Here is a 26,586-nt window from a genome sequence, read left to right on the forward strand (position 1 = left end):
TCAATTGTGGTCCAATCTTAGACTCTGCCTCCTCACAGACGAGCCTCTGACAGAACCAGTGTTGATTAGCCGAATGCTGTACACTGGCCAATCAACGATGGTCATTGCATTCCTATGACAAAAAAGTCAGCTCCCTCGTAACAGCAAGCTGCCAGCAAGGACGAGCCTGCTGCAGAACTAGCGTTGATTTGCCGCAGGTTTGTCTTTGCTAGTCTGGAGAACTGGCAGCTTGCGGTTACGAGGGAGCTTACTTTTTATCAGTGCAACTGCAAGCGCTGTGCAGTTAAAGCGCACGGACCCCATAGACTATAATTGATTTTAACTGCACAGCGCTCCTCCTAAACACTCTCCTCCTGCTACTCGTGGACTTGGTGACTCTCCTTTAGTCGAATAGTGGTTTCCCCTGAAACGAGCAATTTTTCCCATAGACTATAATGGTATTCGATATTCGATCGAGTAGTCGAATATTGAAATGAATATCAAAACTCGAATATTTCACTGTTCGCTCATCTCTAATAATCATATAATGACCAGAAACAGTGTTATTACTCATGTACACACACGGCAGTATCTCCTGAAAAGGTGAATGAATTGAGTGGTGTGCTTTAATGTATGTCTTTTACTGTATGTAAAAAATATTGCAAATTTCAAGTTTATACCATTCCATCGTATGTCTTATACATGAATCATCCCAGATAAAAGTCTTGAGATAACCAGAAAGAAGCAGAGAATTTTATTTTACATTGCACCGAAAATGTAAGGAAATTGCTAGAACAGCAAATCCACAGTAGCTGTTGGTGAATCCTGAAGGGAGGGGCACAATAGACAGTGAGCAGTAAGCTGAATGTCCCCCACTGTCCCTTCCTGATTGCCAGTCTTATCCTAAGCAATAGGCGACAACTGGTCAAAGAGCCCTACCTGTATATGTGACAACACAGAATGAAGACAAGACAAACAACACAAAGGAAGGTCAGCAAGCTAAGGGTCCAGTAACAGTTGAGAAAAACAGTACAGAATCAAAATCCAAGAGAATAGTCACAAGAGAAGCCAAGGGTCAGAGATAAGTAATACAATAATAGAAGAAAGAGGAGCTTAGCAGGGACAAAGTCAAAGGACAGAGTCACAATAGCCAGCAAGCCTATGTGGGCTGATGGCCTGCATATAGGAAGCCAAAGACCCGCCCTAGGCTGATTGACAGAACGTCAATCACACATGCAAAGCTATAATTAACTACTTGATGAAGAGAGAGAAACAACGTGCAGGAGATGGGTGTGGTGGAAATTCAATTACCAAGGAGAGGAAATAGAGCAGTATCCACACAGTGCAATGAAAAACTCTAAGCAAAGAATCAGTATGAGCCCACCTCCTGCGCTGCAATGTTTGGGCAGAGGGTGGCGCAGAGACTCAAACAGGCAGAGATGTTACACAAAATATACTGAATGTTAGTTTTAGGTTTAGGTGATGTGACATAGCTTCCTCCATCCTCCTCTACTATGTTACTATATATATTAAAGTACGTAGCACAGCTGCCAGATTTTACATTTGTCATCCCATGTTTAGCTGGAGTCCGAGGTAATTACTTTCAATAAGCAGTACTAGAGATTATTTCATTTTGGAAATTGATACCTTAGGGAAAGCGTAAATGGTAAAGAGAGAAAGATCATTGCCCCTCCCCCAATGTTTTTGACAACAGTTCTCCAATGTTAAAACCTAGCTAGTTAACTGCTGTAGTTACCTTACAAGCTAATGAATAGCCGATATACATAGCACTTACGAGGCTGTATAATTGTTTACTGGTCTACATTCATGCAAGCAAAAATCCATACTTCAGCTCATCACTTGGTGTCCAGAGACTAGGAGAATGAAATAATGATGACAATTGCAAGCTGTCATGTAATAATAACTTGCCATTATTAGCTTGCAAAACACAAAAAAAATCACTTAGTGAAGATTCAGCAAATTCCATCCTTTATATTCCTGACCAGCAAACAAACAACTAGCAAAATGCATAATATGGATCTTTTTTTCCCCCTATAATAGTCAATGCAGTCTAAAAATATAAGTCACTAAAGCAAACTAATCTTGTATGTGATATATATTCTCCCCAAAGAGAACCCTAAAAATAAAGTCTAGAAATAAAATATACATACATATCTTAACGCACAAGATATATTTTTGAGCTAGAGCCACCTAGGGCAAACATGCTGCTGAATTGCCTGAAATTTTCCTGCATACTGCCATGGCAAATCGCCAAATTTGGGTGGCTTTTGCTGTGCCTATGCTGTAAGGTATTTTGGTGGCCCCCAGGAGCAAACATTGGTATACTGATTGTTTATATCCTGCAGAGCCAGTTACTTTATACTGCAAGTTTTATATAAATCTCATCTATAGTGCCGCTACCCTAAATCGCTGCAGGTCAAAGGAAAATTTCTTAAGAATTTGGGCAAGCAGGGATCTTTGTGTTCATTCCTATTTGTAGCCGGTCTTCTTTTGACTGTTAGTAGTGTCAGACTATTTTTCTTTTTTTACTGTATTATCATTAGATTGCAACTTTACTGAATATGTTTATTAGCCTAATACAGAGCAGCAACATATATTCTCCATGTAGGGACTATTAAAGGATGATCTTATTTTATATTCATATAAGTGCTCTATTCCCCTGAAAATAAACGACATGTCAATAATGGGAGGAAAAATGATTACAAAAGAATCAGCCATTGCTCAAGTCATTTAGACAGCATTTAGAGCTGTTTTTGGTGACATTTCGAATGCTGTTCTTAGGCTATTGTTGTTTTAGCAAGAAAAACATAAAGTTCTGAACATACATTGCATTTTTGATCCTGTTGGCATTTTCCTCAAACAGGAGAATCCTGTGGGGATGGTGTTTATGAGAACATTTTTCCCCCATAGACAACAATTATAGCAAAAACTGCAACCAAAAACTCAGCTGCCTTTGTGGCATTTTTGCAGTTTTATTATGCCTTTTTTATTTCTGTATTTCTAAATCATAAACACGACATAAACCTTTTAAAACAGCACAAAATCAATATCCAATCACATATCCCATGATTTTTATTCTGCCTTCTTTTACATATAATGTACAATCTGATCAGACATTGAAGCAAAGTACTGTACGATACGCACATGTGTTACACAGCTGGTGTTTACAGATATCAAAGCCTGCCAGCAGATGCAAGAGAAAAAGTAGTCTGGCAATGAAAGGGTTACCATCCATAGAAATAAAACAGCCTACACAGGGCTAAGAAATTTCTTGTTTTATTATACTATTTAGCACATAAAACATCACAATAGCATCTTGATGAGCCCTGTGTTCTATCTTGTCACTTTTAGCCACAATGACAAAAAGCGCTATATGACAAGGGAAAATATAAAGATGCTGAAATCTAAAGAAAACAAAAACACAATTTTGCTGTGGATGCTATCTGCCACCGTACCATTACAATTTATTGCCGAGGATGAGAGTGAACACTCTATCTTCTTAGAGCACACTCTATGCCTACAAACGAGTACATTCTACAGCTATTCAATTTACTGTATTAATGGCTCTCCGCTCCCCTATCGTGTACAGCTTTTAAAGAGGATAACAAATTGCTTACTCACTGTACTAGGTGCCTTTGATTTCCTAAATATATTCCTATCAGCGCTAATGCAGAAATCCATACAATTGTTCCATAGAATATTTGACCTACTATAAAATGGTAGTTTACTTCCTTTAAAAATAAAGTTTTATAGCATCACTACATAATTCCAGCTCTGAACTCTATCTATTCTTATTCTACACAGTCAGAAGCAATTACCTTTCTTTGCATTCACAGCTTTATCTAATAAAAAGAGGAAAAAACTGGATATTAAGGGGTTGCCCCTTTATCGACATGTCTGACTGTATAGATTGTAACAGCAATGAATTTGATACAGTGTGGTGGGCTTTTCCTCAATTTTAGCGTGGTTTGAATAATTAGTTCTATCATGAAATTAATAAAGTTACAGTTTTATAGGGGCTGATTTATCATTAGGGTTTTTTTTATGCCACTTTCTGACTTATGGAGGGTGGAGAGTTCACTAAGGATTTTTGCTATATATTTTTTTTTTATCTAAAGCAGTGGTTCTTAACCTTGTTTGAGGTACCAAACCCACCAGTTTCATATGCACATTCACCAAACCCTTCTTTAGTGATAAATCAAGTATGATTTTTTTTCCAAATTCAAGACGTAGGTATATGTTTTTTTACTGGTACACAAAATGAACCGTGCATAGGACCTAGGGTTCAAACCCTGGTTAGGAACCACTGATCTAAAGCAATCTGTAATGAGATGCCATTGTGCTTAGTGGGGCCATCATTTGTTTTTTAACATGACAATGACCCCCCAAACACACTTCCAGTAGGGTGCTTTGTAAGGGCTATTTTACCAAGAGGGAGAGAGATGCAGTGCCATTCCAGATGAAATGGCCACCACACTTACCCAACCTTTAGCCACGGGACAACCCACAGCAATAAAGCACTGCGGGAAAAAAATACGGCAGTAACACATCGCGGTTTTTCCTGCAGGGTTTTAAACAGAAAGTTTGCAGAGTTTTCCTCTGTGAATTTTCTGTTACAATTATACCTATAGGAAAACTGCCAGCGTTTCCATAGATATAATTGACATGCTGCAATTTCCAAAACCATGCTGGTTTTGGAAATCGCAGCATATCCGCGTTGCAGTTTGTACCGCAAAGTGGGCATGGGATTCGCAAGAATCCCATCCACTTTGCAGTTACTGTAAAATGCTGTGATTTTTCCAGTGGTGTTTCAGGCAAATCGCGGCATTTCCGACCCATGGGACCCCGGCCTGAGATGGTTTGGGATTAGTTGGACCGCAGAGTGAAGGAAAAGCTCAGCATCTTGGGGAACACCTTTAAGACTGTCTGAAAACCATTCCAGGTGCCTACCTCATGAAGCTGATAAAGAGAATGTCAAAGCTGTCGTCAAAGAAAAAGGGGGCATACTTCGATTCATTTAAAATATAAAACATAATCTGGTTTGTTTAAATACTTTTTTGTTTACTACATACTTCCTTATTTGTTCCTTCATAGTTTTTACGTCTTCAGTATACAAAATTAAAAAAACAAACAAACCCAAAAGCATGGAATAAAAAAGTGTGTCCAGACTTTTGGCTGGTACAGTATGTTCTTTTCTATACCTTTAAAAGGAATATGATACAAGAAAATGACCTATTGTTTAACTCAATGTTAAACACATTCTGTAAGAATTTGTGGTGAATTCCCATGTTACTTATACTTAAAAAAAGAATTCAAAAAATCTTGGAATTCCAATTTTTGCTTTGTCCTCCAAAAGGACTTAGTCAGAGTTGATCGAGGTGCCATTTTTGTGGCAGTACGTGGATAGTTGCCATGGCAGTTGGGAACCTATTGAAAGCCCCCAAGCTTATCTGGCATTACGTTCTATTACAGACTGCATAGAAAAGACTGTAATAGACCTGCCAGCATTTTGCAATGTATTTCAATGCATTAACAATGCAATGCAAAAAACAAACTATATATATATATATATATATATATATATATATATATATATATATATATATATATATAATAAAATTCAGATCACTCCTCTTTCTCTAGAACACATATAAAAGTTAAAACATAATGTGAAACTGAAACACATTAGGTATCCATGTGTCCTCGGTCTAGAAACTTATAAAAATATTTTTCCCATAAAGTGAATGCCATAGAGGGAAAAAAGATCCGAACCGCCGCTATTAAATTTCTCATAAAAAATTGAACAAAAAGTAATCAAAGCAATAAACATTCCCCAAAATGGATTAAAGAAAAAGTACATCCATCCCCACAAACAACAAACCTCATGCATCCCGTTCAGTTTTGGACTTTTTAAGGGTTTGAAAAGTTTAAAAAAAAAAAAAAAAAAAAAACAGATAAAAATTTGGTATCCTCAGAATTCTACCGACAAATAAAATACAGGTGACGTGTTATTTTAGCTGCACAGTGAACGCCTTAAAAACTAAGCCTGTAAGAAAGTCACACAAACGCAGTTTTTCTCCAATTTCATGCCATTCTATTTTTTTTTTTCCTCTTCCCAGTATATTGTATGGAATAGCTAATGGTACCATTATAAAGTACAATTTTTTCCTGCAAGCAAAACAAATGAAGCCCTCATATGGCTTTGTGACTGAAAAAAATAAAAAAGTTGTGGGGTGTGGAAGGCAGAGAGTCAAAAACAAAAATCGGAAAATGCCTGTGGGGGAAAGGGATTAATAAACCACAGCATTTTACAGTACCAACAAAGTGAATGAGATTCTGGCTAATCCCATCCACACATTGCAGAAAAATATCCGAAGCAGACATGCTGCGATTTCAAAAATTGTCAAATCTCTGTAAATCGCAGCGTGTCAATTATACCTATGAAAACGCTGGCATTTTCCATACAGGTATAATTGAAGCAGAAAGCCCACAGAGGAATGAGATGCAAACTGACCATGTGAAGGATGAACAGATCACTGGTAGGGTGCCAGGTAAAAAGTAAATCATATGACTATACAACCAAGTTAATTAAACGTAATGACGTAAAGAAAGCAAAGAAGGGGTTTTGAAAATTGCCAAAAATCAGCAGAGAAATAGTCCTTCGTGGACATTTTTTCTCCACCGTTATCAGTTTTGAAATGGCAGACAACTGACCGCATTATAGTCAATGGGGTCCGCTGGTCTCCATGTGTAACTACTGTAGTGGTGGTCCAGCTCTCCATCATTTGGGTCCATCAATGAAGCCCCACACTGGTGTGAACCTACCATATGTCTACAGTATGTTCTGATATGATAGTTTAAAAAAAAATAAGAGGTAAGCATTCATTTTACCATGTAAATTATTGGATAATTTTACCCACAGTGCCCCTGCATATGCTGTAATCCAATTCTAATAGCTATTTCTATTGCTGTTCATAGTGAAATGTGAGTCCTACTGTTTTTGTATGTGAGGGGTAAGCACAATATGGTTAACGTGCTCATGACCCATAAAGTAGCACAATGATGATTGGACAAAGTGTTAGTCCTATTTAGTGGAACTTGTCTGTATATTCTGAAGCCGGATACTATAAATATACAGATAACTGTGGGTTACTCTAGAGTCTTCACACATATGCCATTATACGCATTTGGCAAACTATACCTACCCCAGGGGTTTTAAGAATTGATCGCTTGCAGACAATGAGTTGGGATCATAATGAATTTATATTATACCTTAACAGTTCTGACCCATGTTATGAGACATATTACATTAGTAGCAATAGAAAAACAAAATCTAAATAAATAGTAAAACACATAGAAGTATAATTAAAATATTTAAAAATGATGTAGATACAACTTTTAAGTATATTAGAATAGACAATAATAAGTCAGCATAGTATTCTCTATTATGTACAAAAATAGTGGTTTACGGTACTTTAAGTTTGAGACTTGCTACATCTTTGAAACATATGTCATTTCCCGTCACTTCACGCCCATTTAAAATAACACTATTAGGTATAATGTAATTTGACTATCCAGCTGTCATGATGCTTTGGCCTTAATGTTGTCAAATACACTCCACCCATATTACTGTGTTAAATATCAATGACATTGTGTGAAATAGGGAAAAGCAGATACAAAGAGCATGTGACATCAGAAACTCCATTCCCACTGTGCATTGATCTAATTGAGAAATTATATTTGCAACTAAGAATAACTAATGAAAGGTTAGAACTGTTACTCACATACTTCTTCAAAGTCCAGTTCACATCTTCCATGGCATTAGATGAATTAATGGCACAATTCTTGAACAAGGGAATGGTTCTAGTCTATATCTGCCTCAGTAAACTTAGTTTATGGCAACAAGTATACATTATCGTGTATGAGGTGATAGTAAAACTCCTGAATTCTAGCAGCTGTTTCTATCACCGCGTTGTTAAAGCAAAATATACATATAAAATGTGTCTTTGCAAAGTCAAAGAGTGCCAGGGGCGTACTTGTGACTAATGCACTGGAGCTAATCATGACGTGTTTAGCAGAGCCAGGTCTGCGCGCTCAGGCGTAAATATTCCACAGCTTTAACCCATTGATTTCTGCAGTCTAAAAATAAATGGCCCATGGACTACTTCCAAGCTCATAGCTTTATAAATGTGCCTAGTTCTGAGCTATTCAGATGTGTGACAAAGATTTAGCTATGAGAAGAATTTGCTCCCATTTGACTGAAAGCAACACTGAATGCACAGCCAGTTAACTATTACAGAATCATCTGAGGATATGCTTAAAGGCAGTCTTTCACCAGGTATGACCTCTCAAAACCATGGACAGTGCTATAGAAAGGGTGGGACTAGGGACATTAAAACATGGATTGCTCGACCATGCAATCCGCAGGTATGAATTCACCTGTCGTCAGTTTTGAGGGGTCAATGCTGCTGATGGACTCCCTTGAGAGTTTCTCCATAGTAATAGAATATCACTAGAAAAGCCGAGCATGTAGTGACTCCCAATAATCATTTTGTTTCAGGTTCGGGTAACTTGTGTCTCAGATTCATTTCAGGTTGAACAACTTAAATTGGCTTAAAACATAGTGTATAACACTTTCATAGCTCCTAGGAACCTATCTATCCAATTTCTATCTCTCAAAGGCAAACACAGCCGAAGGTATGTCAAGGTGATATGTTGTCTATGGAAAAATGGATGGTAAGCAACTCCAAGTTTAACTATATACAGCCCTGCCACTTGCTTTTACACATTTTAACATATAAAGCACTGAAAAAATTTTGGGGGATAAACCTACCCATGATATTTCAGACACGTGTGGCAGCTATATTGCAAAAAGCAATGGTTTTGTAGCAAAATTAGCCCATGTTAAAGACTTTTAAGTGCTACAGGACTGTTGTTATTTGGGATACAAATTTGTCAATGTGCTTTGTTTAAAAGTGGTGACAAAGAAATGGCTTCCCTTAAAAAAAAAAAAAAAAAAAAAATCCACCAAAATGATCCCTCTATGAGATCAGAATGCTACACCTATATTGCTTCGGTATTGGAAGAAGCAATGGTGGGATTGATTGATTGTTTTATTTTTGCATTACATTGCCAATACAGTGGCAAGTGGCACTGGCTACTACAAAATGAGAAGAGAAATGTGTGGCACGCTGTCAGCTTGCCTGCCCCTTGACAAGTGAAGTGATAAAAAATTGACTTAACATAACAGAACTGTCAGTAAAAACGATGTTTAAACACTCTGTTTACTCTATTGCAAAACAGACTTAGAAAAATATTAGATTATTGGCAATGAAAGGGTTATTTTCCTTCGTTCCTGTCCATGATTTCTATCACCAAGCTGCTTGAAATTGACTAAACTTTGTTATTCCTAAGAATAGCTCTATTGCGATGTATAAGTTTTGCAGCACTCAGTACTCTGTATCGTGCAATGACGATTAACATGCTCTGCGTTCCCTGCACCTTGTATAGTATATACAAGATCAGCAATGTAAAGTGTCCATCTACCATTGTCTATTGGTTTAGAAGCTGTCAGGTGATGCCAGAACATCACATCGACTCACAAGACACGTGTCTCTTCTATATTTTTCCTGCACGATACATGTGATGGCGGCCATATTAGTTCATCTGAGATTAATTGGCATTTATTCAATTTTGTTAAAAGCCAAACAATTTTGAATATTCGGGTTGAACCCAGCTTGTTACAAACTGGTTCACCCTTCTCTAGTGACCCCTTTATAGGTACTACACATTGGCCCAGATTTACAAATAGTTATGCAATGCAACTTTAGACAGGCAGACTGAAAATACAGCAGATTTATCACCGTGAATGATGATGGATGATAAATCTGATGTATCTTCAGAATGTCTATTCTGCATTTATACCACCCTATAGTTAGCTTACTCTTTGAATTTTTCCACACTATTTTGGCACATTTTGGAGCATTGTGGCCTATTTAAGCCACGCCCCCTTTCCTAAAAATCCACACCCACATGTCGAGAATGTAAAAAATTGTAGCACAAATTAGATGCCCCACATTACATCAGAGATGCACCATGTAGCGCAATGTTTACGCCAGTGTCCAGTCATATCCACAATAGCAAATCTAGGCCCTGTTCAAGCCCTGTTAGCCCGCCACTTTGACTAAGTTTGCAATAATAAAATCTTTTTTTGTTTAGTATGAAATGGCTTTCAATGCGCCCATTTGAGCCTGCTCGCTATTTTATGTACACTTTGTACCGCACTGTTTTTGTTCCTTTTTCTTTTCATAAATATTGTTTTGTGGTGTTGATCAAATATGAGGTCCACAATATCCTTGTGTTTTATACACAACAGGATCCTCGGGATACCTCATTCTCCATTGTTCTTGCTAACCCCAGGCCGGCTTCTCTTACCACTCCTTAATTGTAGAAAACAATCATACCTTGCTTATATCAAGCACAAGCACAATGAATAAAGGTCAGCATGACGGCGTCTACTGACATTTCTGCACTGCACCTCATGGCGATAAGATGGACAGCTATTAGAGAGCTGGTATTATTATCCAGCACTACATTGTACAATGCTTGCAGTTCATGCTATTTGTTGCATTAATGTTTAATTTTACTTTTTGATACTTATCTTAGTTCTTTTAATAAAACAGAGAGGTTAGAAAACACCAATTTGTAACTAATGTATATGGTTAACCTGGAAATAAGAGGTTCAGATTATATTGTTTTCTCTTTTTAAGTTAAAAGGGATATGCAACTAAAAGTATGTATCCTCTATGCAAAAGACATATAGATAGATAGATAGATAGATAGATAGATAGATAGATAGATAGATAGATAGATACAGTCCTATGAAAAAGTTTGGGCACCCCTATTAATCTTAATCATTTTTAGTTCTAAATATTTTGGTGTTTGCACCAGCCATTTCCGTTTGATATATCTAATAACTGATGGACACAGTAATATTTCAGGATTGAAATGAGGTTTATTGTACTAACAGAAAATGCGCAATATGCATTAAACAAAAATTTGACCGATGCAAAAGTATGGGCACCTCAACAGAAAAGTGCCATTAATATTTAGTAGATCCTCCTTTTGCACAGATAACAGCCTCTACTCGCTTCCTGTAGCTTTTAATCAGTTCCTGGATCCTGGATAAAGGTATTTTGGACCATTCCTCTTTACAAAACAATTCAAGTTAAGTTTGATGGTCGCCGAGCATGGACAGCCCGCTTCAAATCATCCCACAGATGTTCAATGATATTCAGGTCTGGGGACTGGGATGGCCATTCCAGAACATTGTAATTGTTCCTCTGCATGAATGCCTGAGTCGATTTGGAGCGGTGTTTTGGATCATTGTCTTGCTGAAATATCCATCCCCGGCGTAACTTCAACTTCGTCACTGATTCTTGAACATTATTCTCAAGAATCTGCTGATACTGAGTGGAATCCATGCGACCCTCAACTTTAACAAGATTCCTGGTGCCAGCATTGGCCACACAGCCCCAAAGCATGATGGAACCTCCACCAAATTTTACAGTGGGTAGCAAGTGTTTTTCTTGGAATGCTGTTTTTTTTTGGACGCCATGCATAACGCCTTTTTGTATAACCAAACAACTCAATCTTTGTTTCATCAGTCCACAGGACCTTCTTCCAAAATGAAGCTGGCTTGTCCAAATGTGCTTTTGCATACCTCAGGCGACTCTGTTTGTAGCGTGCTTGCAGAAACGGCTTCTTTCTCATCACTCTCCCATACAGCTTCTCCTTGTGCAAAGTGCGCTGTATTGTTGACCAATGCACAGTGACACCATCTGCAGCAGGATGATGCTGCAGCTCTTTGGAGGTGGTCTGTGGATTGTCCTTGACTGTTCTCACCATTCTTCTTCTCTGCCTTTCTGATATTTTTCTTGGCCTGCCACTTCTGGGCTTAACAAGAACTGTCCCTGTGGTCTTCCATTTCCTTACTATGTTCCTCACAGTGGAAACTGACAGGTTAAATCTCTGAGACAACTTTTTGTATCCTTCCCCTGAACAACTATGTTGAACAATCTTTGTTTTCAGATCATTTGAGAGCAGGCTGTCCATGCTCGGCGACCATCAGACTTAACTGAACTTGAATTGTTTTGTAAAGAGGAATGGTCCAAAATCCCTTCATCCAGGATCCAGGAACTGATTAAAAGCTACAGGAAGCGACTAGAGGCTGTTATCTGTGCAACAGGAGGATGTACTAAATATTAATGTCACTTTTCTGTTGAGGTGCCCATACTTTTGCACTGGTCAAATTTTGGTTTAATGCATATTGCGCATTTTCTGTTAGTACAATAAACCTCATTTCAATCCTGAAATATTACTGTGTCCATCAGTTATTAGATATATCAAACTGAAATGGCTGCTGCAAACACCAAAATATTTAGAACTAAAAATGATTAAGATTAATAGGGGTGCCCAAACTTTTTCATAGGACTGTAGATAGATACCTGATTGTTAAGGGCTGACTAATAAGAAACTCAGCAATCCCAAAAATGGAGGGGGTGTTGCCCCCGCTGTGCATTCAACATGAAAGTTCCCAATCTGAGTGTATAGATAAATGCTGCTGCACACCGTATGGACGTGAAAAGTGAAAAATTTATTGGTACATATACGCCATGAATTAGCGTGTATGTACCAATAAATTTTACACTTTTCACGTCCATACGGTGTGCAGCAGCATTTATCTATACTGTACGTGAATCGCAGGACTCTTTGTCTGCTACCACCCATACTCTTTGTTTAGAAGTGTGCAGTTCCATTGCTTTCTATATATCCCAATCTGAGTGTAGGCATGTCACTTGGTAGACAGCATTCCCAACCACTTCAATGGAAGTGCTGGAGGTAGCCCAAGTAAAGGCTACATATGGGGCTACAATTGAAGTGAGATTTGTTTGTCCACTGTCCTACATTCTACCTGGCTGAGGTCAGACTGAATGTGCATCTGGCGGGGAGGGGGGGAAATGGCGTTAGTGAGACCCCGTACTCGGGGTCAGGTCAGTGCGGTTTCAGTGGTCATATCCCAGTGATCAAATATTTCTCTCTCCTATGGATAGAGGATGCATACTTTTCATGGCATATTAGCATGAAATAAGGAAACATTGAGAACAAATAAAATGGGACAGTGCATCTTTGTGCAGTTATTACTGAATCCAAGGGCTCTCCAAGGAATGTACACACACACTCAATCCTCCAGCTTCTATACTCAACCTTAAGAGAGTTTTTCAAGAATCTTATCAGCTATCCTATGGAACCCACATGATCATAAAAACACATACCTCATCTCATCTGTTTGGGACTTGCAAAGATAGGCAAGTACAGCACTTGGGTATCTTCATCAATCTCATAGACTTTGAATAGAGTGTCTGTAATCACCTTTATAGTCAAAGAGGGGACACGGGAGTCCTGTTCTTGTAATTGCTGGGGTCCCAGCAATCAGACACTTATCACCTATGGATACATGATAAATTATGATACTGAGAAAACCCCTTTAAGGGTCCATTCACAATGAGGAAAATGGTGAGGAATTTGGTTTGGAATTTTCCACGCTGAAAAAACCTCCCATTGATTTCAATGTGTTCTGCTAGCTTTTTTTCCCACTAGCTAGTGAAAAAAAAAGCTAGCAGAACCTATTGAAATAAATGGGAGGCTTTTTTTCGGCATGGAAACTTCCACACCAAATTCCTCACCATTTTCCTCAGTGGGAATGGATCCTTAAGGCAAACTAAAGGGACTGGTAGGATGAGCATTTATATGAATTGGTTTTCTGCTCTTCATTTTATTAATATGTCATTTAATTGCATCTTTTGCTATATTTGGAGTCAAACATTAAAAATGATATGTTGTATTTCATTTTACATAGTTTTTCTTTACAGACTTGAGTTGTCATCTTAATTTATGGCCTGGATCTGCTGCTGCATTGTGCGGTGTGCAATAAAGTATGATGCTTTATTTCTGTAGAATCAGAGGGGTGTACAACATGTTGGAGAGAAATATACTTCAGACTCTTTTACCACTCGATGGCTGCTCCATGGATTTTACTATAAATCTATTAGTATATGAGATATACCGTCATCACTAAGATGGAATCTAAATGCTACAATAAAAAATAACTGATGAGCAACCATAGAGATGACCTCGACATCCCATCCACCCACCTACAAAAATACCGTAATTTACTGCACAACATTATGAGCTTTAGCAGTTTCCAGGAGATGTTACCACTTGTGACAAAATAAAGTATGTGTTCATAATTCACATAACCATACCATTAAGAAAACTTTACATCACTTGTCAGTGCTCAGAGACGCTGGGTATTCAGATGGTGTGCTGAAAAATGGAAGGTACCTTCCTAGATTAAATGACTCTGCTGGAAGATGAGAGAAACGTCTCATTTTGTAGCTCCTTTCTAATTAGAGGAGAAGTCATGTATGGAGAGGTAGGACGCCTCTTCTTCTATCTGTGAGCAGCTGCTCTTCAGTTCACTCTGAGACAAAGAAAAAAGGAGAAAATGTGCCCTTTGACTCCACCTTGCCGTGGGTCACAGACCAGCTGGAGGGGGTTGCGAAGAAACATGGCACGTGCTGTGTCATTTTCTAGTAGGCTTACGTTTTATTTGACCATAACGTTATGTTTTATGGATTAGCAATCAGCATACTTCAAGTCATCTCTCTGTCCTCTGCCATTGCAGCACAAATGTCTTCAACCTCAGCTTCACATCTCAGTAGTGATGTACATACTAAGTATGTGGTCCTCCAGTCCGTGACTGTGGAATTAGAGGAAATAACAGCTCAGTCAATCCATCATTTATACTTGGATTGTAATTTTGAGAATAGATTCTTTTTTAATCTCACCGTTTTGCAGAAGTGGTCTATGGAGATACCTCTTAGGTTCATGGATTCATTTCCAACACAAAGCAGCACAATAATCTCCTAATAGCAAACTGAATGCCACCATAGAAAGCCATTAGACTTCTACTTTCCACCTAAAATTGTTCAATTTTCAGAAGCTTTATATAAGCAACTGATTAAAAAATAAATCCCCCGAGCTGTTTTGTTCACAACACAATAACCAAATGATCTAGATTTAGATTTTTCTTTTATTGGCAATATCAATGGTTCTATTGTTTAATAGTTGAATGCTGAGCATGAAATACTTTCTGAGGGGTGTACGAAATTCTGATTCTAGCTCCTTTATCACTCCAGTGAATGCTCATTAGATTTAAAGGTGTTTGCTGAGTTTTTAGAAATTTAAGTAGCTGCAGGAAAAAAAACCCCAGACATTACTCACCTGTAAAATCATAGGCACCCCTTTCTTGGCTGGCCTTCCACCACATATGCTCTGGTGATCCCCCAGGTTGTTATTTTTTTGGAGTGTTAATGGTCCATATAACTATATTACTGGATTCAGCGGTGATGTCTGGTACAACTCCCATCCCATGTATGAGACCGTGACAGCACTGGGCAGTATTGTCGTCAGTGACCGACTGCTTCACCCCAAGTGTGAGAAGGAGCGCTATCGGAGATCCTTCTTCCCAACCGCGGTCAGGCTGTATAATCAATATGAGGCTAAGTGGAGATCACACCGCACAGAAGTAAGTGATCCTGAAGTCTTCTTTTCTTTTTAGTTGCTATGACTCCTAGTATCTTTTTCTATCTGCTATGAGCTTGTATGTGTTCTTTCTTGTAATATATTACTGTATTATCATGCTGCTGTAACACACTGAATTTCTCCATGGTGGGACTATTAAAGGATTGTCTTATCTTATCTTATGAGACCTCAGAGGCCAATGCTTGGTGGCAGTAGCTAACCCAATGTACAACACATCATCCCTCTAGCATAATAAACAAAGGCAGGCAGGGCGCCCTACCACATCAGTGCTGGAGGGATTTTACAGGTGAGTAATGTTTGCTTTCTTATTTTCTAATAATTCCTCAAGCCACTTTAATTTCTTGAACTCTAAGAATGGTATACAAAGCAATGAGCGCTCACAGGTAGCCAGTTCCTGGTATGATAAACTTCTATGTTTTTCTCAGACTCCAGTGAAGACAGTACCCATAATACAGTTGTTTCAATATTATTGTACACTCAACAGCGAATCAGGTAACACAATTGTGAGCTTTCCTTCCTGTTTGACTGGAATTGTCAAATCAATACCATGGTCTGAATAGTTACATATAACCATGATATTCTATTGGCAAAGTCACTATTCCACTAAATAATAATTAGTTACATTGGTAGTCATGGCAACCTGTGATGGTGTGACTACTTTATGCCAATTCCTTGCCCAATAATCAAATGGGAAAGCAGTAGTTTAAGATATACCCCAATGACTTTGTAGTTGCCTGTCAATAATTGTCACGTCACATCACAGTCCATGCATACATGCCCTGATGTAGATTTCAATTCTGGCACATGGGACCTCCATAAAAAATATTATTGAGGCTTGAATTGCAGTTTTGTGTCAGTCTTCCTTGCAGTTTTTTTGCATTTTTTTTTTATTTAATGTCACAAAGTAGATCTTAAAAAAGGCAAATATTAAAGGGGTTTTCTGGGCAAAAATGTTTTTGTTTTTTTAAATGGTCTGTTAGTGCTACTAATGGGTTAATAAATGCACCCATATACCTTTAGCAGTGTTTTGAGTGATTTCTGGATGTCTCTGGGTGTCCTGGTATTTTCTGCATTTGTTTACTTGGTTCAGCTTTCTGCTATGTAACTTCCACAATAGCTCCCTCTCACCTCACTTCCCTCCCCTTCCTCTCTACCTCCCTCCCATACTCTCCCTCCCTGTCTCTCTAGCTATTCCGCTCACAACTACTAGCCCTTCCCTACCTATTCAGCTCAACCCCCGACCACATTATATACTTATCTCCCTTCCTTCCAGTGTTCCTCCTGTGGGACACCCATCCTTCTTTTCTGACTGCTATAGACCCAGCGCTGCTCTCTATCCGATGATCCTCAAATGTGCAGATCTCTGATGCTGCTCCCATGACTGTGCAGTAGAGGTGGATTATTGGTTGTACAGTGCAGCGCTGGGTCTAGCGCAGGCAGGTGTCACAGAAGGAGGAGGTTCCATCCTGCAGGAAGAAGCCTGGAAGGAAGAAGATAGGTAAGTATGATGGAGTGTATGGGGGGAATTGTAGTGATGTTCTGTTTCCAGGAAACGGTGAAACTGATCATCAACAAATAACCAGCAAATGTCCCTGGGGTGGTCACATGACTGCAATGTTTATAGCATTACAGGGGTGCAAAATTTACAGTCTTTTAATTGCAGTTTCTGTTTTATAAATGTGCATCGGTGTGTATAAGTGGACACATACACATCCATAAAGCAGAGATATTGTGATTACACAATAGTATACACATGTATGGAATATGTAGTCTCTGTTGTATGGATATAGATGTGTATATTTATTTGGGGAGGGGCTAATTGATCTGGATTGCGAAATTCAGAACAATAGCTGGGAAACTGGGGGCATTTTTAACTCTACTATAGAACCTCTTCTCTTTTATTTATGCCAATACGACATAACATTTACCACGTTATATACTATAGACAAGTGTATATAAAGAAATGTTCCCCTAGAGCATATAGACTGAACTTTATCACAGAGCATATTTTAAAGAACAAAAACTAAATGTGCTGTAATATTTATAGATTCCCAGTATTTATTCCAGTCTGTATTTCAATGAATTCTGTCTTCTGGGCAGCCACAGTACATAATTGTGAGAAAGAAATACAAAGTGAAAATTTCTCATACTGATGTAAGAATATTCTTTTATTTATAGGACCAAGACCCCAGCAGCAAGTGATGTATAGAGAGACTCCATACATAACACAAGCACAAATCAAGAAATACTAATACTATACAAGAAGAGCAGTAGCGCCACAGTGTGGACAGTGCCTGTCATAGACAACATGACTAGGATACTGCACATGAACAAAAAAACATTGCAACAGAAGGGAAAACTGGGCATGAACTCATGAGAACATATAGAGCATCAAGTATAAGGATAGTTGGTATAATACTTTAGGTTATATATTGTGGACGACTTAATTTAATATCACAGGCAACAAACTAGAGCGTCAGCCACAAAAACTTAATAATATCAGTGCTATGCTAACATGCCTTTATGAGAAAACTGTAACATTACAACTGAATATCCTATTTGAAATAGAAAATATATTATTTTTTTTTCCTAATCATATTGTAAAGTAATTCTATTAAAAAATGAACAAGTTGTATTTTAAATAGTTTGCTTATATGCACTTTAATTCTATATTTGAAAGAAAACCTTAAAGACAAGCACAATATACATCAGCTATGATGTAATAATCTACACAATAAGCGGGTTTATTAATAATATTTTCATAGTATTACTTCTATAAGGCCACATTCTCATAGCAGTAACTTAATTGGTATTTTGCATCAATATTTTGATTTCTCTTACTTGTTTAGCACAACATATTCCACAGCATGTTACAGACATTGCCAGGCACTGTCCCGTATAGGACTCACAAGCTAAATTCCCTACCAGTATGTATTTGGAGTACGGGAGGAAACCAGGAATACCCACAGAGAACCACTTACAGACGTCCTTGGTTGAATTCAAACCCAGAGGCTGAAGGCAATAGCGCTAACCAATGAGCCACCATGTTGCCTAATATCTAGCTCTCTAAGGCCGGGTTCACACGATGTCTTTTGGCATGTAATGTGCCACGTAGACGCCGCAGGAGCTTTTGCGGGCCATATACGCTCCCATTGTTTTCAATGGGAGTCGGTACCGTATACGCGGCGCTATTTTGCGGCCGCCGCAAAATCACGCTGCGTATACAGTAACGGCTCCCATTGAAAACAATGGGAGCGTATACGGCCCGCAAAAGCTCCCGCGGCGTCTACATGGCACATTACGTGTCAAAAGACATTGTGTGAACCCAGCCTAAGGCCAACACAGCCAAAGTTATGTCAAAGCAAAAAGTGACATTATTATACTCCAAAGTATATAATAGGTGGAGATGCAGGGTAGGTATGGGCTGAGGTGAACAAAATGGTATTTAACAGGGACAAATGCAAAGTTCTACATCTGGGTAACAGAAATGTAAAAAACATATATAGTATGGGAGGAATAGAACTAAGTGATAGCATAGGGGAAAAGGACTTGGGCATAATAGTAGATCACAAATTCAACATGAGCCAACAGTGCGGTGCTGCTGCAAAAAAGGCTAATAAAATTCTGGGATGTATTAAGACAAGCATTGAATCTAGATCAAGAGAGGTCATTATTCCGCTGTACTCTTCCCTGGTCAGACCACACCTGGAATACTGTGTACAGTTCTGGGCGCCTCAATTCAAGAAAGACATCGATATATTGGAGCAAGTCCAAAGAAGAGCAACCAAAATGGTGGAAGGTCTGCAAACCATGTCCTATGAGGAGCGGCTAAAAGAACTGGGATTGTTTAGTTTGCAGAAGAGAAGGCTGAGGGGAGATTTAATAGCAGTCTACAAATATCTGAAAGGTAGTCACAGTGCAGAGGGATCTACCCTATTCTCATTAGCACAAGGAAGTACAAGAAGCAATGGGATGAAACTAAAGGGAAAGAGATACAGATTAGACATTAGGAAAAACTTTCTGACAGTGAGGGTAGTGAGAGAGTGGAATAGGCTGCCACGGGAGGTGGTGGGCGCTCCATCAATGGAAATCTTCAAGCGGAATCTGGATAAACATATAGCTGGGATGATTTAGGAAAACCTGCACTCGCAGGGGGTTGGACCCGATGGAACTTGAAGTCCCTTCCAACTCTACCATAAGAAACATAGGTATAAAAAAAAAAAAAAAAAAAACAGTCCGGCAATCTCCTGGGGACATCGGGTGCTCTTCTATGACGTCATGTACCCTGGGTCACCAATGAGGCCCGTGATTGGGTCACCAGTGGTCACATGGGTATATCAAGTGTCATGACATCATGATGTTCGGTGTGCCCATGTCACCGCTGAGGCCTAATCACAGGCCTCAGTGCTGACCCCAGATATATGACATGAACCAGACTCCAGCTCTGACGCTCTTCTGTGATGTCATGCACAAAGAGGAGGAAGAAACAGATCACCAGACACTGCGAGAAGGGCCTAAAGAGGTGAGTGAAGATGAAGACAAATGTGTTTTGTTCCTCTGTTGTTCCTCCAAAAAATTTACAAATAACAATGTGGGTATAGGCTGTTATTAAATTATCAGTACCACTATGTAACACACCTTCTGATATGGGTAATAGTATTACCTCTGTAGAAACATCATTTTACCCATAACAATTAATTCTCATTCTGTTTTTGCAGAATGAGAATTAATATCTCCTCACTTGTAAAAGTCAGATTATAATCTCTATTTCACTACAACCTAATCTTTGCCATCACAGATTTGCTTTCAATACTTTCTATGATAGACATAATTTATGCATTTGAGTGACTGTTTAGAGGCTGCACAGGAATGGATCAGAACTGAAGGACTATTTATGTGTACACATGTGTAACTGACAAGCAACGACTGCCTGTAGTGACCAATTAAAGAAGAATAGCTATGCAATGATCTCTTATACAGTATATCTGAACTATAAATTCTATTCTACATATTAGCCTTTCATCTGTGCATTTAGTTAGAACATTTCTACTTATCATGGTTCGAAGTTATAAAAATTGATATATAAAATAACAGACAGATCTATATTAAAACACAAAACTTTAGAAATATAATATAATGTAACATGAAACACAGTACTTTTGTTTTCGTTAGGCCTTATTCACTCATCCCTGTACCGTATATGTTGTATCATCCATATGGTCTTCTTTTTATACGTGAGAATGTCACTAATCTCTATGCTGTGCACCACATTTATTATGTGTTTCGGACACTTTTAAGCCTTGTTCGACAAGGGGGTGGGACTTAGTGGAAAAGGGGGTGGGACTTGAGAAGAGAAAATATGCAACAGAATTGTGCAAAAATTCTGCCAATAAATTTGAGTTGCAAAGTAAGCCAAATTATAGGTGGTATCAAGTAAACCGTTTAAAGATACACCAGATCTATCCAGCACCAGCCATTCTAATAAAACTGATGTATTTTAAGACTGTCAGACTAGCTTGTAGGATTTGTAAGGGGGCGTTCATACCTGTGCCCTGTCTCAGGGCATCCGTTTTTTTTTAGCTGGATACAAAGTCATGCATGTCCAAAAAAAACGGTTTCCCCGCAGAGAGGCTGCAGGCGGACACCGGCAGTTTGCTTTTAAAACCCATTCAAATGCATGGGTTTCAAACAATTTTTTTTCTGAGTAACACGTCGGAATAGCCTTTATATTCTTCTCCTACCTTTCGTTGTCTTCTCCGTGCCGCCGTTCGCCTGTAATCCCGGTTTTTGTCGGTATGCAAATTAGTTCTCTCGCAGCACTCAAACAGCACTGGGGGCGACCCCAATGCTGCGAGAGAACTCTCTCCAGCTCCGCTTCCATCTTTGTCAGCAGTGTCCTCTGCATCCTCTTCTTCCGGCGCAGGTTTCAGACTTCTAGGCCTTACACAGTATTGTAAGCTGCCATTTTCTCGTGGCCTGTGGGCATGCGCAGTCTGCTCTGCCCGAGGCCTAGGAGTCTGAAACCTGTGCTGGAAAAAGAGGATGAAGAGGACGCTGCTGACGAAGATGGAGGCGGCGCTGGAGAGAGTTCTCTCGCAGCATGGTGGTCGCCCCCAGTGATGTTTGAGCGCTGGGACCCGCCCACAGTGCTGCGAGAGAACTCATTTGCATACTGACAAATACTGGGATTACAGGCGAATGGCGGTTCAGAGAAGACAACGAAAGGTAGGAGAAGAATAGCCTTTCTTAAGGCTATTCCGAAGTGTTACTCAGAAAAAAAAGTGTTTGAAAGATAGGATCCCTTTAAAACTGACCGCTGGGAAGCCGTCCCCTGTACAGTTTCTCTGGGGAATAGGACGGAAACCTGGCGGACTGACACAGGGCGCACACTGGCGCAAGTGTGAAGCCCCCTAAGTCTGTTTATTTGATATGAATGAGCATGTTCTGTCTGAAAAGCTGACAAATGTTCATAATTCCTTCTTTTTTTTCTGCACAATAATGGTCCCCAGAAAAAGGGACATATGAATGCTGATATAGAATGGATCTGTGTGCTGTTCATGCTTTCCACGCAAGCATAGGTGTGAATTATTTTTAACATTTCTGCTTGTTGGGAGTGAATAAATCCATTCATATTTATATTCATGGAGAAATAAACCATCCTGGCCCAGTCTCACTTTCAGACTTTGCTATTCTGGCTGCCAGGAGTCCTACTAGGCTCCTTGTTCTGCTGCTTAGCTGCTTGTCTTCTCAGTGATGCAAGAAGCACAATGTGTCTCCATCATTACATGGGAACCAGGCCAAAAGAAGAGAAGTCAGTGGATAGAAAATATAAAGAGGTTGTCAGGAATTGAGTATTCTGTACAGTGGGGACAGTGTGGGCATTTTTGTTATTCAATGGGCAGAGTTTATTATTTTTTTGTTACTAAAGAGAACAGTGCAGGTAATTTTTATTATTTATGAGCAAAATATGGGTATTTTTATTATGTAAGGATGCATTGTGTGCATTTTAATTATTCTAGGCCACAGTGTGAGAATTTTTATTATTTAGGAGCAGGGTACATACAATATGGCCATTTTTTAATCATAGTACTGGGTCATTTTTATTATGGGGCATAGTTATTCATAGACAAAATCTAGGGCATTTTTTTATTATTCAATGTTGAGAGGTGAGATCAGCACTGCTGTATAGAGAATGGAGGTGCTTATAGAGAACTTATTCCAGCCAATAAACTATATAGCAAGTAATCCACAGCACTCTTAAAAGTTTACATGCTTATTCTAAGACATAAGACCAGGCCCTTCAGTAAGTGAAAGGATATTAGACTATGTGAGGGCCACTATGGTGGCATTGTACTTTATAGGGTGCATAATACTATGTGGAACCACTTCGGGACATTATAATGTTTAGTGGGAACTAGGGAGCCTTTAACACTGTGCGTTATTACATTAATGAGTGGTATTACTGTGTTAGGGCACAAAGACATTAAATGGGAATGGATGGGCTCAGTAGAGACAAAGGGCAAGGATAGAGGTATGTCCATGACATGAAAAAAAATGGCAGCAGCACGCAGTATGCATCACCTCGCTCTCCATCTTTTCATCCTCTGAAAATTGGGAAGTCTTGAAGTTCATCTTTCACTACGTCCACCAACTTCAACTAATTGCTTCTTTCAATTGGTGCTGCTCCACTGACTCCGATGTAGTGGAATGTTTTCTCTAGCCACCGCCATTCCTGAGTAATCACTTCTGGAATGGTGAGATCTAGAGAAAAAATATCAACTGCACCAGAATCAGCGGAGCAGCACTTATTGAAGGATGCAAGGAGTTGGAGTTGGTGATAAATCTGCTTTAAGTCGTGATTGTGGGATCAACTTATGAAACCTTTGCACTGGGTCCATTAATGTGTTAAAATATCCCTGCTTTGCTCAATGAGCCACCTATCTAAATAGATTACACACATACAGTATCTGATACAGACTATGCAGATATACTATAGATTGGTACATAAAAGAGTGTAATACAGTATATTGATAGTGCAGTAGTTATGTACATTATTCATAATGTGGTAAATCAGTTTGACTTCTAGATGGGGGGGGGAGCACACAGGTTTAGGGATAGGAAATTACTGTTACACAATTACAGTCTCTTCAGGTAGCTAGTACTATGTAAACTTCTATTACAGCTTGGTGCTCCACACCCAGGACTACTTCCTGATACAAGAATGGTTGCAGTATTGTACTTCCTTGTCCTCACTCACCTTATATGATTCTCCTTGTAAACTGAGACTGACATCTAGTGGCCAAGCAGCTTACGCTACAACGTGGTTCCACAACAATACTACTTACATTTACAGCCTATATGGTAATTTATCTGGGAAAGCTTCCATACTATTTATAAGGAGAAATTAGTAAATGTAATGATGTGACCCTGAAATCACACTCTGTAATATACTATATACACAGGATAATCTCACATGATAAATAAAAAACCTGTTTTGCCTCATTGTCAGTGTGGGTTAAAACCAAAAAGAACAGGATCATTGACTGTATGTCAATCTCAAATAAAATATTTTACTTTGCCATGTGAACAGCTATGAAATGCACATAGATATCTACATTTACAACAAAGAGATTTATGATTTTAGGATAAATAGTTCATGGTTCTTTAAAATATACAGTATGAAAAAAAATAAACCAAAAGAATCGCACCGCAAACAGATTAGAAGACTCGATCTAATACTGTTTGCCACTTGCAGGACACCCTGGTACTTGTAGTCCCCCCTCTTTAGCAGTCTGATGTTAATGTTGCAATATTCAGCACCTTCCTAGTAGAGCCACCCATAGACACTTGTTTTCAGTGACTCTCAGTACATACAGTCTTTCTTACACATACTGCCATTTTGACTCATTAACTGGATTGTCTGACAAAGACAACTTTTGTCCATATATTACAAGTGTCATTGCTGTCCCTGCTTGGGACTGCTCACATCTAAGTAACAGTTGATCCGACCCTGGCCAACTCAGCATTACTATGTACTACATATAATCATGTACAGACTGAGGAATAATACACCATCAGTCAGGGTAGTTTGACCTTTTCTATTACATTGATTATTACTGAAACATCCTTGTTATAAACATTCTGAAACAAAAGTCTGTATACATTGATAGACCACAGGTTGATGCAGGTCAGATACACAGGTCTTAGAACATGGATAGCCAGGCTACATTCACCAATACTCTGAACTCCTTGTCTCTATTCCACAATTCATTTTCATTTCATCAGAAGATGAGTAGGACAAACCACAACATGTCTTTATGTTTTTTTCAGTAAGGGGAGTGGAGTAACCTTATCAGTGGTGGCTTATACTGTACATACACCAGATCAGCTGTACAGGGTATTATACACAGCAAAGGGCCAGAAGCAGTTAGCTCAGTGACCTGTGTAGTGGTCAGGCACCAATACTACAGTTCAGCTCCCATTGAACCTGAATGGACCTGGAATGCACTATCAACACACAGTCGCTACACAGGCATAGAGCTCAACTGCTTCTGTCCCTGTGTTGTGTATAGTACGGGTTCCGTAAATGGATTTGTGCAACTTATCTGTGTGGGGCCGTCTCTCATTCCCATAATCAGATTTTTTATGGCCTATTCTAAGGATAAGATAAATACTAAATTTCTGGACTCCCTTTTTAACCCATGTACATTTTATCAAGTCAGAGTGAGATCATATGAACTGAACAGAAGGATCCCATGAATGTTCAATAATCCTATCAAATTTTAGAAATATGATATATGTGTGTGTGTGTGTGTGTGTGTGTGTGTGTGCGTGTGTGTGTGTGTGTGTGTGTGTCCCAGTAAATATCTAATATCCATAACATGTAATACAATTAAATTGAAATGTATTAAATAATAATAAATAAGAGCCGAAAAGTATATGTTAAAGGGGTTGTCCCATCACAAGGATCCTATCTATACTGCTTGTTAATGTGAATGTAAGACTTTTCCTAAATACATTGCTTCAGCAAAACTGCTTTGTTTGTCCACTATATTACTTTATTCATTTTTTTTTTTACACATCCCTTGACTTATCTGGTCATAAGTCAAGTGATGTATCTACTGCTCTGAGGGGGGAGGGAGGAGGGGCTAAGTGCACGGGAGAGAGCCGGGGGGGGGGGGGTAGTTTACCCTTTGGGGGGAAGGGACCGCCAATACAGACTGTACCGGCGTCTACACTCCCCGGCATTCGCCTCTCTATTACCGCAGATGCCGGGGAGTGTAGACGCTGGCACAGATGCCTGCAACATCGCTATGCTCCTGCCCTGCATGAAGCCAGCAGTGGCAGGAGCGATGCTGCTATTCCAGAGGGGAGGGGGGGGGGTGGAGGAGCGGAATAACAGGAGCTCCTGCCACTGCTGGCTTCATACAGGGCAGGAGCATAGCGATGTTGCAGGCATCTGTGCCGGCGTCTACATTCCCCAGCATCCGCCTTTCTATTACAGCGGATGCCGGGTCTGTATTCACATATGCAAAGTCAGTGGCGAGATGCCGCTGGCCCTGCGTGCACACTCATAGATGGTGAGACCAGCCTTCACAATGCGAATACAGACCCAGCATCCGCTGTAATAGAGAGAGGCGGGCCAGCGGCATCCCGCCCACCAATGACGCAACAAAGCAGGAAGACAGAAGATTTTACAGGAACGAAGACTGGTGAGTATGCGACGTGGGAATACCCCTTTAAAACATTAAAACCACACTAAACTCAAGAGGGAAGGAGGTTGTAACTATATATATATATATATATATATATATATATATATATGCGCATGTTGGCAACGTAACACTCCACTTTTCCCTATTATCTGCTTTTGCATCTACAATCCTGTTGAATTCTAGGAAGTTTATCCATTGTACTATA

The 26,586-nt window shown here is 39.2% G+C and overlaps 1 protein-coding gene across 1 annotated transcript in view; it reads right to left on the reverse strand.

Moving 5' to 3' along the window:
* Window positions 1–7,956, reverse strand: part of WDR72 (WD repeat domain 72) — a 190,010-nt gene extending 182,054 nt beyond the window's left edge. Inside the window, exon 1 of the mRNA XM_075273477.1 lies at window positions 7,785–7,956. Within this exon, the coding sequence (XP_075129578.1) occupies window positions 7,785–7,817 (33 nt within the window). The 5' untranslated portion in view covers window positions 7,818–7,956. The remainder of the gene's footprint in view (window positions 1–7,784) is intronic.
* Between the last annotated feature and the right edge of the window lie 18,630 nt (window positions 7,957–26,586).

The sequence above is a fragment of the Leptodactylus fuscus genome, chromosome 5 (assembly GCF_031893055.1).
Source record: "Leptodactylus fuscus isolate aLepFus1 chromosome 5, aLepFus1.hap2, whole genome shotgun sequence".
In the NCBI taxonomy this organism is placed as follows: domain Eukaryota; kingdom Metazoa; phylum Chordata; class Amphibia; order Anura; family Leptodactylidae; genus Leptodactylus; species Leptodactylus fuscus.